The sequence below is a fragment of the Myripristis murdjan genome, chromosome 1, assembly GCF_902150065.1.
Source record: "Myripristis murdjan chromosome 1, fMyrMur1.1, whole genome shotgun sequence".
In the NCBI taxonomy this organism is placed as follows: Eukaryota; Metazoa; Chordata; class Actinopteri; order Holocentriformes; family Holocentridae; genus Myripristis; species Myripristis murdjan.
The window spans coordinates 5,805,596-5,818,639 of NC_043980.1; the positions used below are offsets into that span (position 1 = coordinate 5,805,596).

The 13,044-nt window shown below is 41.0% G+C and overlaps 1 protein-coding gene across 2 annotated transcripts in view; it reads right to left on the reverse strand.

Annotated features, from left to right (window-relative positions):
* Nucleotides 1-6,335, reverse strand: part of abcc10 (ATP-binding cassette, sub-family C (CFTR/MRP), member 10) — a 31,947-nt gene extending 25,612 nt beyond the window's left edge. Inside the window, exons 1-5 of one of the 2 annotated variants that reach the window (XM_030053627.1) lie at nucleotides 6,006-6,335; nucleotides 4,861-5,052; nucleotides 2,320-3,691; nucleotides 1,363-1,590; nucleotides 43-199 (exon numbers count right to left, since the gene is read on the reverse strand). In XM_030053627.1, coding sequence (XP_029909487.1) covers nucleotides 43-199; nucleotides 1,363-1,590; nucleotides 2,320-3,691; nucleotides 4,861-5,036 — 1,933 coding nt within the window. In that variant the 5' untranslated portion in view covers nucleotides 5,037-5,052; nucleotides 6,006-6,335. The remainder of the gene's footprint in view (nucleotides 1-42; nucleotides 200-1,362; nucleotides 1,591-2,319; nucleotides 3,692-4,860; nucleotides 5,053-6,005) is intronic. The other variant, XM_030053638.1, reaches the window with a different exon arrangement.
* Nucleotides 6,336-13,044: the final 6,709 nt, after the last annotated feature.

The window sequence follows — 13,044 nt, forward strand, 5'->3', positions numbered from 1 at the left end:
ACACACACACACACACACACACACACACACACACATACATACCCTGGCTGTAGTACGCCTGCAGGTCCTGATTGGCCAGTTTGAGGAAGCGCTGGATTCGCTCCAGAGACACTTTGGCCTCCAGGACGCCATTGAGCACCCAGGGGAAACTGTTCAGAGGGAGGATGAGCATCCCCACCAGAGCCAGCGTGGTGAACACCTGCAGGGGGGAGGGGGGGGGCAGAGCCAAGGCTGACATCTGTGTCCCGATTTGAGCTGACGAAAAATACCAAACTGTGATAACTCTGACTCAAAATGCCTCTCAGTGATCCAGGATGTGGATGACTGTCGATATTTTATGATTCTGTCATTTATTTTCCTATTTTTACTATAACTTCTTATAGTCCAGTCATTTTATGAAAAAACCTAGGACAAATTGCAAGAGAAAAAAACTCAACTGATTTTGTATCCTCAGTTTGTCCTGAGTGAGGGGAAAAAAGTAGAAAATCACCTCTATATGACCATATGATACCAAAAAACACTGTTTTTAACACACAGGGGAAAGGGGTTCAAAATTTTACTTTCAGATATCTCTATAAAAATTCACAAGTTGATTACACACACAAAGACAAGAAAAAAGTCAATTACAAGTTCTTTGAATTATTCTGTTTACACATGCATATCACACATTATCTGATTGGATATGCTCTAATAAGGAATATAAGGAATAAATGCCAGAAGAGACATTTAAACAGTGAATTAAAAGGTTACTATATATATAGTAACCTTGAATTAAAAGGTTACTATATAACAGTAGATTTAAAAAGTTACTATATATAGTAACCTTTTAATTCACTGTTATATAGTATATATATTCCTTATTAGTGCATATCAAATCAGATAATGTGTGATATGCATGTGTAAACAGAATAATTCAAAGAACTTGTAATTGACTTTTTTTCTTGTCTTTGTGTGTGTAATCAACTTGTGAATTTTTATAGTGATATCTCAAAGTAAAATTTTGAACCCCTTTCCCCTGTGTGTTAAAAAGGGCGTTTTTTGGTATCATATGGTCATATATAGGTGAGTTTCAAAACTTTCCACCAATGGGATTCCTTGGGACTTTTTTTCCCTCACTCAGGACAAACTGAGGATACAAAATCAGTTGAGTTTGCTTCTCTTGCAGTTTGTCCTAGGTTGACCCCAATTTTGGCCCAAAAATTACTGGACTATTAAATGTTCTTGTACGTCTGCAACCCTGTTATCTGTGCTGCCGCCTGTCTTGGTCAGGACTCTCTTGTAAAAAAAAAAAGATTTTAAATCTCAATGAGCCTCTCCTGGTTAAATAAAGCTTAAATGCAACACACCGCACTCCTTCCCCACCTTGGCCGCGGTCAGCTCGTGTCCCAGCAGCACGTAGGTGACGAAGGTGAGGATGGAGATGACGACGGGCAGAGCGGCCCAGGTGTAAACGCAGACGGCGTCCAGGTACTTGATGGCCTTGAGGCGCGAGAGCTCTTGTCTGCGACAGCCGGCGACCTTCTGAGCGAAGTACGGCTCCCAGCTGTAGAACTTGATGACGCGAATCCCAAAGAGAATCTCCGTCATGACCTGCGCAGGTGGAGTCAGAGAGTTATAAGAGAACAATCTGAATCTGAGTGCCTTTTTGAGGGAAATAATTCACGACTATCATCTTTCCAAAGAATGCTATGGTGATGAAATAAGGATATCAAGTTATTGATATATGCTTTTGGTCTAAATAAATACATGATGAAAAGCAAACACTGATTAAACTCTTGAGGCATGACAAAAAAGGGGAAAATAACTTGAAAATAACATTCTTATCATACTACATATTACCATTTAATCTGATGCAATAAAGATCAATTAGTGTACTTAAATTATTTTTTTAAAAATTAAAAAACAAAAAAATTATTATGATTAGCATTATTTATGTGAATTTTGTATATCATAGCAGATATTACCATACATATTGAAATAATTTTGTGATATTATTTATGTCCACGTCATTTGAGGCCTGGATGTGTGGTGGTCGGGCAAATATTGCACCAATACAGAATGTAAGGATTCTTGTTTCTAAGGGTGGGGGAAAAAACTGATTCACCTAAGTATTGCAGTTCTTTTTTAAGGATTTTTTACATTCATCAGCAATAGGACTAAATACTACCATGGCCATTTAAAATGATTATAAAATCAAATCTAATAAATCAGAAAGTGGCTTTAAATATCCATATGTCTGTGGCTGGCCTGCACCACGGCCACACGTACTTCTGTTTCTATGACAACATGTGCGGCAAAAACAATGTAATCAGGACTCACCTTAACACGACTGTCCTTGTGCCTGAGCATGTGCTTGTTGTTGTCAAGGATACGGGAAGCGAGGAACTTGTTGAGCGGCACGAGCAGGACGGCCACGCCCAGCCCTCCGAGGAAAGCCACGCCCACCTGCAGGTAGAGCAGGTAGAGGGCGATGGAGAACTGGACGGGCAGGCTCCACAGCTCGTGGAAGCTGTTGAAGAAGTTGACCATGCGGTCGGTGTCGGTGCTCATGAAGTTCACCACCTCTCCGAGGGAGAAGCGGGCCAGGCCGCTGCCGCTGACCCGCAGGGCTTTGCCGTAGATGACCGACACGAGGGAGGCCCGCGCAGACAACGCCACCTTGGAGACCTCGAAGACGAAGACGTTGCGGAGGACGGCCGAGAGCAAGGTGGTGGTGAAGAGCCCCAGCGCGCACCAGGCGCCCTGGCTGACAGGAGCGCCCTCCTCCTCCATGAAGCCCACCAGGCTGCTGAGGAGCAGGGGCCCCGCAAAGCCCAGCATGTTGCTCACGAGCTTCAGCAGCCCCAGCATGTAGTACCGCAACCCGAACGCCTTGTGCAGCACCCTCAGCAGCCCCACCTTGCCTTCCAGCTCTAATGGTTCCTCCTGGTAGCGTGAACTCCAGGTGCCATTTGCCAGATTTCTGCTGACCGGCCTGGGCCACGCATCCTCCCTGTTTCGGCCCGCTGCCCCCTGCTGGCAGGCCTCCCAGCACCGGCGGAAGTACCGACAAACCACACTGGTGCGCAGTTTCCGGGGAAGGTGATACACGTGGCATGGTCGGTCCAGCTCCCCGCGCTGGCCTCGCCTCAGCAGAGGGTTCAGCCACAGGTAGAAGAGCCGGGAGACACAGCCGCTGCCGTCCTCAGCCACAATCTCACCCGTGTCTGGGTGGGTGATCTCGGGAACAAGGGGAGATCCGTCCACAGCGTTGATGTGCAAGGTATACCCAGCGTCACTGATGCAGGGAAATGAAAAAGCAAGGAGGTAAATCAGAATAGGGAGCGTCCGGGCAGAGGCAAGCGCGAGCCGCGTCACCCTGATGGGATCCGCAAGGTTCAAATACGCCTCCGAGCGGCAGTACGCCATCAAGGTGATGACCAGGTTTGGGACGGAGAGAAGAACCAGCAGAAGCAGCAGCAGAGGTCCTCTGGTTCTCCTGAAGGCCGATCTCTGCAGAACGACCAGGGCGCTGACGTGGACCAGCCAGGCCAGGATGGCACAGCCGTCGGCCAGGATGTCCAGGAACATGTCGCCCTGGTGGAGAAGAGCCACGAGGACGACGTCTGCGATGAAGAGCAGCATCACCAGCAGGGCCGAGGCCAGCCTGAGCCTCCAGCCACACGGAGGAGACGTCTGGAGGAGGCTCCACCTGAGGAGCAGAAGTGTGTTACTGGAATCCACAATACTAGGGCTGAGCAATATGGTAAAAAAATATGTAATGCATTTCTTCAAATCACAATATCAGTATTAAATCAATTCATCTTTCAGCCCTACAGGATGCTGTTTTTTAATGCATTCATGTACTTAAGAATACTGGGCGAGCCTGTCCATCACATGTAGAATTCATCAAATTTTACTTGCAAATAGTCTTCATGATGATGATGATGATGATGATTTATGATGATTTATACTTTATTATCACCCAGGGCTGAAAATTTAACAAAATGATGTTGTCATGGTGTTGATTCAAAACGTTTCCCAAGAGGCCGTCCTACAGTCTTTGGACAGATTTTCATTTGATGAAGCGATTTACATTTTGAAGTAGTGGACAAACTTTCATAGCACGCGGCATTTCAACACTGCAGAACACACGTTCTCAAACCTTTTTCAGTGATGTACCTCTTTCAAAATATTTTCAGTATTTTTTCAGTCAAGGTCCCCCGATCAGTGGAAAAAAATGTGGTAGAAAAAAAAATCCTATATAAAGCGGTTCAGCTCCATCTGTGTGAAACAACAACCTGATACTGAGATTCTCTTGTTTCTGTTTCTGCTTCTTTTTCTATTCCTCCTCCTCCTTTTCAGCTGTATCGCTGCTACTAAACATAAAATCTGTTTTTTCAAACTTAGTTACATTTCTTATTGACCTTATTATAGCATCGGCTAACTACGTTAGGAATTATGCCTATATAATTTTTTTAATTATCATTTTTTAAATATCTTACATACCCCCTGCAGTACTCCAATGTACCCCTAGGGGTGCAAATACCTCCAGTTGAGAACCACTGGTGCAAATACTCAATTTGTTTACAAGCTCCACAGGACGTAAGATCGAGTCAGACCCTTTACAAAGAGGTGCCATGCACAGCTTTTGTTTTCCATGATGTTCTGACGTTTAAACACCATGAGGACCGACGTGTTCAGGCGTTTGAGGCCAACCTCAGCGAGTCCTCGTCTGTCCATGAAAGACAACGACTACTGTTGATTTATCCTGACAGTTAAGGAACAGGAAAAGCTAATGAACTTCCACCTGAAGAAAAGAGATGTTTGCACTCGTTCAGATTCCTACAGGAGCATCATCAGCCAGCAGGTGTGACCTACCTGGGGATGCCCAGGTAGCAGGCGCAGGAAACGGCCATCCCGGCATGAGGCACGGCTCCGAGGACCAGCTGGTTGAAGCAGGAGCTGACGGAGCCATTGTGCCACACGGGGAAGGGGTTCTGGTCGTCTGTGTGACAGAGACCAGCGAGCAACTCTGCCGGGCCAAAGGAGCTCATGTCTCCCCGAGTTCAGCTGCCAGAAGAGAGAACAAGAAGAGCTGAGATGACGAGAGCAGCATCGAATGTCAGGGGCTGAAGAGTCCATTATAGAGTGATACGCATATAACAATTCAAATAAATATTGCAATTATTTTTTTTCTTATTAAAATGGTATTACATGAAACAAGACAGCCTAAGGAATCCGTTGGAACCAAGAATCATATGTTAGGTTGTCGAGTCCAAAGTTTGACTAAAGTTTGGTGAGGTTAAATCTGCCCATTTTCATGTCCAGTGGGGTCCCTTGACCTCTGACCTCCAGCTGTGTGAATGAAAATGGGTTCTCTCCCCTTTGCAGACACGCCCACCTTCTGCTAATCCCATGCAGTTTGGGCCCCAAAGCCTGCAGTCCACATGTGTTCTTGTGGCCTGTTGTAAAATGGTGTGTGTGTGCAGACTGGGGCCTAAACAGTCTTGGAGCTGCATCAGTTGGCTTTGACTGGAAAGCTGAGACTCTTGTGGATTCAATGAGCCACATTTGATTCCTGTGTGATGATGTTGGCCCCCATAGCAACCATTTTTTTTTTAAACTTAACATCTGTATAAAATGAATCACAGCCTCATCAAACTTTACAGACACAAACTAGAGGAGAATTCAAAAAAACAATGAATCATAATATCAAATCAGTGCCAGGAATTAAGCATATAGTCGCAGCCCTATAACTTTATGTGACATATTATTTCATTAAAGAGCCAGTTTTCAGATATAAACCAGAGGTGTGTGTTTACTTTAGGAGCTGAGATTTAGTCACAGCATGGCTACAGGGGACGAGAAGCCACATTTCTGCCACATGGTGAGAAAGACAAGGCTGATTTAATTAAAGAGCACATTTCAGACCCACAGGAGAGTGACAGGGCAGGTGAGTCAATCTGCAGCTTCCACCTGACTGGAGACACAAGTTCAGGTAAGAGGAAGGTGAGCTACATTACCGGAGCTGACAGCCTCCAGGTGTGTGTCTGCAGGCCGCCGGCAGCTTCACAGCCTCAATAATGATAATAACAATGACATGTTTCAGTCATTTAGCCGAAAGTAAAGCTGGTAAAATAATAAAAGTTTTCTGCCCAGCTAGCCTAGCCTGCTAACAGAGAGGTTTCCTGTTTACCGAGAGACAAGCAGCCGGTTACAGCCGCTCAGAAATAAGTCATTAAGATGCATTTGTGCTGAATTTAATTCAAGAACTTGACATATTAAGTATTAATTATTCAGATAAAGCAACCTTTCACTTGCACCGGCTTCCATATGTTTTGCTTTTGCGTTAGTGCCTGGTGTGTCCACTCCTGATGACGCAACGTGGCACACGTTTCAAAATAAAGGTCTCACATTAGCTTCCAAAGCGCCCTTTTCTCTAAAACTAAAAGATATAATTTGTTCCTATAGTAACCCAGTCAACAGATCCTTTGAATATTTAATTAACTTTGTTACCCTATATGCTAAGTTTTTCATTCACAAACAGAAGTTTTCCAAATCTATCCCCAAATTCTTGCCTTTTCAATTAGAACTTAACTCTATGCTCAGAACTATGAGAATAATTAATAACAAGAAAAGCAATAAATTAGTGAAAGTGTACGATGATTTTTTCTCTGAAGCCTCAGTCTAAAGATGATGGATATCCCATGATTCGTCTTATCCCATGATTCGGTCTCTGTTTTATTGTGATAGTTCTTTTTCTTCCCCATTTCTTTCTTTCTTTTTCTTCTATTATATGCTAACAGGAACTGATGCTGTTTACCTTGTGAACATTGTTTATGTTGTTACTGTAATGTATACAAATGTCTGTTTGTATTCAAATTTAATAATAAAAAAAAAAAAAAAAAAAAAAAAAAAAGGTCTCACATTAGCTAAACAACCAGTGTCCACTTTATTAGATACACCAGGTTTTCTTGTTGTCACAGTAACAGAGGTGTTCATTCACTTCTGTGTGTGGCATTGAGCACTGTTCTGTCCCCCCTCATTGTATTTAAATGGGGAGGCCAAAAAATCAGAAACACCTCTCAGTATAATGAAGTCCAGTACAAGGCCTCTGCAAACTACAACCTCAATAATGAACACAGAATTGAATTTACATGAAAACTTAACATTATAAACTTTGTTAAAAGGGAGAATTAATGGCAAAGCTGCTGACCTGAACTGCATTACACTGGACAGCTGGAGCTGATTAAGTGGCACTGAGTGTTTTCTATGAAAGAAGGAAAACTAAATGAAGGAAAATGTCCATCTGTTGTCCCTGGGGCTGCAGACAATGGACCTATAACAGTATAAAAGAAAAGGTGATTCCTCATGACGTAGATACACCTGCAGGCTAGGACAGGTGTGTGTACACTCAGAGAGGTTTTATCTTTGAACCATTTTTTTTTTTTTTTTTTTTTTTTTTTTTTTTTTTTTTTTAGCTTTTTTAGTTTTTAACTGATTAAAAGTAATACATATATTCGAATATTTGTAGGGATAGCATCAATAATAATAATAACAATCTTTATTTATTTTGGCACTTATTTTCTCTAATTTTTGTAACGCAAGAATTTCCCAAATTACCATCATAAAGTACATCAAATTTATCTTTTTTCACCATGAGCTGTTTGAATAAATTGTTTCATTGTTTAAGGGGTGGGGGAGCTAAACCACACAGTATCTTGTAAAAAAAAAAAAAAAAAAAAAACACTGCTCATAAATACACATCACTCAATAAGTTGTGTCTTTCCAGTGCAATAATGATATGAGATTTTTTTTTTTTTTTTTTTTTTTTTTTTTTTATCTATTTATTTATTGATTTATGAGCTTGTTTAAACGCCTCACAGAGGTTGTGTTGTTGTTGTACAAGCCTGTGACCAGAGGGGGGCACAATAACATGTGGTATTACAGAGTACATGCACATCATAGCTGTACATTAATAAAGTAATGTTTATCATCTATCTGAAGGTTTCATGATAATTCATATCTTGGCACGGCTGAGTTGTAAACAGAAGTTATAAATGTACAAACTGAAGAATCTCACCGTGTGTGTGTGTGTGTGTGTGTGTGTGTGTGTGTGTGTGTGTGTGTGTGTATGCGTGTGCGTGTGCACAGCGGACGGTCTGCAGGCCGAGCTCCTGTTTCATCTTCACAGTGAATGTGTTTTGTCGTGTCGACCGCAGCCTGCAGGAAGCCGACAGCAGCAAACTGAGCAACAGAGAGGAAGCTGATAATTAACTTGTCACATGTGCACACCGACGCCTGCAGGAGCTCGTTAGTGAGGCGAAAGGTGCAAAATAAACGACTTCAACACGTCTGGCATCGAAGGTTCAGGGAGTGAAAGTTTACACAGAATCCACTCTTCCCTTGTCTGGTGAAAAAGAGGAAAACGGATTAAAACAGCATCTTCTAATTTTTGTGTTAATATTTGTGTTTCAAAACAACCCGACTGTCTGTACCCTTAAGAGAATGTCACATGTGAAATATGCCTTTTCACATGTGAAAGTTTGAATTTCACACGTGAATTCACCTTTTTCACATGTGACCGGCAGTGTTTACATTTGAGCTAACATTTTCACATGTGAAGAGAAAATAATGTCACATGTGAACTTTAACTTTTAACATGTGATTTGCTTTTGCACATGTGATTTTCAGTTTTCACATGTGAAGCGAAAACAGCGTCACGTGCGAATTGCTGTTTTCGCGTGACTGAAATTTTTTCACATGTGAAAAGAAACGTGGTCACACAAAGTCGTGGAATCAGCAGTTTCACATGTGACTGGCTTCAGAACCAGAATGTCCACATGTGAAAACAACATGAAATCACGTGAGATTTGCATCTTCACATGTGACTTCCACACACGACTGGATTCTTCTCATATGCAGTATAATTTTCACATGTGAACACAAAAATCACATGCTTTGGTTTTTAGAACACATGTATTTTTCATTTTGCTTTTTTTCACATGTGAAATAATCCCACGTGGTTTCAGACCACATGTGGAAAAAGCAACATGAGCATCACATGTGAAATAATTCAATCACATGCGGTTGTAGATCACGTGCGTTTCAAAGCCACATGTGGTTTATTTCACTTTTTTTTTCATAATGCTACTCCAGATTAATATTTTCTCATGACAGACATAATTGTGAAACAAGGCAGATTACAAAGTGTCATGTCACATCGCCTGAACCTAAAACCAAAGCTGTGAAGAAAACAGTTTGTATCAAGCCATCTCTCAGGGGAATAATCTGACATATTTTATCACTCAGGCAACAAGCAGAGAAAGAGGCTTCTATTGGATAAAAGCCAGCAAAATATCTAATTTCTTCTATTTGGTTTTGTGAACTATAAGCATTTACCATTTACAGACTGTTAGTACAGATATAAGTGTGTATGTGCAAATAGCGTGTGTGTATATCAGCATGGGGTTGTGTATAATGTATATTTTATGTGTATATAATGTAGAATTGGTGTTTGGTTTTGATGTCTATAATGTTTTAATTAAGGTGGGTGGGTGGGGGGGGGGGTGAATCTGCGCTGCTCATCATGAAAGAGCATACACAGATCGCACACAGATCATACACAGATCACACACAGATCACACAGATCACACACACAGCGGCCAACACAAACACACTTGCGGGCCACGGGGCCTTCACAGGTGAAATGATGCAAACGGGCACTGCCAGCTGCAATGTGCTGCAACACTGCAGCCTCAGTGCAGCAGGCAGGCAGACGTTACCAGGGAGATAGCATCACGTTCAAGGCAACATCATCATTGTAACATTAAAACATTTTCCTCCTTGGCAAAGCAAACAAACAAAGAGGACGTAATAACAATAATCATAATCATGATCACAATCACAATTGCAATCATAATCATAATAACTAGAATTGGCCCCAGCCAATGTTTAACGTCTCTAAATAAATAATTCTTTTTTTTTTTTTTTTTTTTTTTGCTTCATATTTAATGAGTTTTCCTAATGTAATGGGTACTACCGGGTAAACATGAAATTCACATGATGATATGTTTTCATTGTCCTGTACACACTTTGTAATGCATTGGTTATAAATAACAAAAATCTGTATTTAGAAATAATATAAAGCCATTAAAACACCAAAAATTAATATTTCTTTCCAATTTTAGATCAATCAGTGATGGTGATTTGCATATTTTTCCATAGTCACATAATAGGAATACTGGATGTGTAAGTGGGGGTGGGGGTGGTTATGTTTTATTTAAAGGGCTATTTAGGTCGTCAACAAAGAAACATAAAGTACCTGACACATAAACTTTGATAACGATTTTAGTTATAATAATTTTGTGGAGGTTTAAACTGCAGAGGTCAAATTGACCCCAAAAATAAATGATGTTCAAAAATGTGAACATAACAGGAGGGTAAAGTTTCTGAAGACTGTTTGAATGTTCTTGCCTTCGTTGCTGATCGTGTGGCCATGTGCTTCTGCTGTAATTCACTTTGCCATGTTAACAGTAGGTGGTGTGGCTGCTGCTGCTGGCAAAACATGACAAGCTAAGACTGTGGTTCACCCCTGGAGTCATGTGACCCCACCAACATGAACCACGCTCAGCTCAACAAGGAGGAGCACCGGTGATCCAGATCCACCGACCTGGAGAACGTTCCTCACAGCTTAAACAGACAGGTTCCCCTACAGGAATCTACAAGAATCTCCAGTTGAATCAAAGTAACTCACTAATGGAATTAAAAAAAAAAAAAACACGTTAACAAAGCTTCAACAGTAGGTGGCAGTTTGCCTCACACTTTAGAAGAGCAGCTGCAGGATTAAGATGCTGCACAGTTTGATGTTTGGTCTGTTTATGTTCGGTTCAAATGAACGGAAGGAACACAGAAATAAAGAGGCTTTCAAAGCGACTGACTGCTGGAGAAAAACTGATGTGGAGATGGAGGCAGTAAAGAAGCTGGTGATGGGATGAGTGGAGCTGTGACTGATTTGAGTCTGGAGTCTGGAGACTGGATTGAACAGAAGATGCTGAGAAAGCAGATGAACAACGTGTGTGTGTGTGTGTGTGTGTTAGTTCCAGAGTGTGTTAAGGCCCACAGACATAGAGCAGCAGGTTTAGCAGGCAGGTTGTGGGCATTACAGCTGGAAAAACGTCTCTCAACACGGGCTTTGGACACCTCTCCCGTCCACAGTAGGCATCACTTTGTTTCAATACGACCAGATTCAGCAAAAAACACTGAAGAGACTGATCATATGTGCATTTTATTTTATTTATTTATTTATTTATTGCACCTTTAAATAAAGAGATGACAAAGTGCTTTGGCAGACACAGCAGAGCAGAATAACAACAGAGAGCCAAAACAACTGTAACACAAAATAGGTAAATAAATAAAGCTAAAAAACAGATATTACACATAGAATGAAATGTAAAAAAAAAAATATATAAATATATATATATATATATATATATTTTTTTTTTTTTACATATGGATATGTAGTCATAAATGTTATTGGCTGTGTATTTGTTAATGCGTCAGTCTTTCAATACCAACCCTGGTGGACAGTAAAGTTGTATTTAATTATAAGCTATTTAATTTATTATATTTTATTGTATTTGCCTGGACTCTTTAATTAACAGTAAACGGAACACTTGACAGAAAAACAAATGATGAGGAGGATCCACGCGTGAGGGGTCTGCTGCTGATGGATGAGGGGCGGCAGAGGTGTGTGTGTGTGTGTGTGTGTGTGTGTGTGTGTGTGTGTGTGTGTTATTGCGGGAGCGCGCCTCGCAGGCTCGTTCATGCAGCCGGAGAGCGCGTGCGGAGCGGAGCGGAGGCAGACTGCACTTCTGGTTTGTGTCTCTCATTTTTTTCTGTCTTTATCAATTTTTTGCGCATTTTTTGCCCCCGCCTTTAACTGCTTTTTGTCACAATAGTTCTTTCCTTTAATTTAGACGCATGTTTGGTTTTTAACACTGTAGAAATCCTAACGCACAAAGTAAAACCTGATGACTGTCAGATGTTGGCTTGTTCAGAAAACGCGTTATTTTCTAAATATTCAGCTGCTGCAATATTTTCCGTATCCTATATTTGTCATCTTTTCTTTTCTTTTTCCTTTTTTTTAAAAAAAAAAAATCTGCTCCCTCTTTTCTGCTGCTGCGATTTGAACACACGTTAATCAAAGTTTATTCTAATTATTCTCATATTCTCCAGTTCATATGCCGCTTGTCAGAGGGTGTCACCGTGACTTTTTTGTGAACATTTTGAGTGGAAAATGCCATTTTAAAGGGTTTTGAAGTAATTCCCTCTGAGTGAGTGAGACTGCATGTTGAATCCACCGTCTGGGATCCTGTTCATGGTGAAGACTGAATTCAGCTTCACTGTTTTCCACTTGTATTTTAGCTTGATGGGAGTATTCAGGGTGTAAATTCAGTGAATGTCATGGTTTCAAACTGATGCCAATTATATACGGATGGGATTTTTTAAGATAAAATGTGATTAGACTAATGATTTTCTGAAAATATTATTATTTTTTTTAATTTTGTGGGTGTTTGTTGGTTTTGTGATGATCCTGACTCAAGGTCATAGTTCACACTGACTTTTAATTATCACTGTTTATGGTATTGCTAGTCATTATTATGATTTATTGTGAATTTTTACCTATTTTAAATTGTTGTCTTCTCTTTAAATTGCTCTGAAACTCCCACTTACTGTCAGTATATCGAGAAAAAACAGCCTCGCTCTCTAGTTTTTGTCTGTAAAGTTTGATGAGGCTGTGATTCTCCCAGAGGTCACTATAGGTCATTTTATTCAGTGTCAAGTTCAAGTTTCAAAAAAATGCTTTCACTATAATGAAATGGCGGCTATGGGGGCTAACATCATCACACATGAATGAAACACATTATTTATTCATTTATTTATTTATTGCTTGTTGAGTCTAAACAGCCCTCACTTTGTTTGATCGGTCACAGTTTTGTGATTTTACATGTTTTGTTTGATCCGGATGAAACTTGTGTGGAGATGCATCTCACCTCAGCA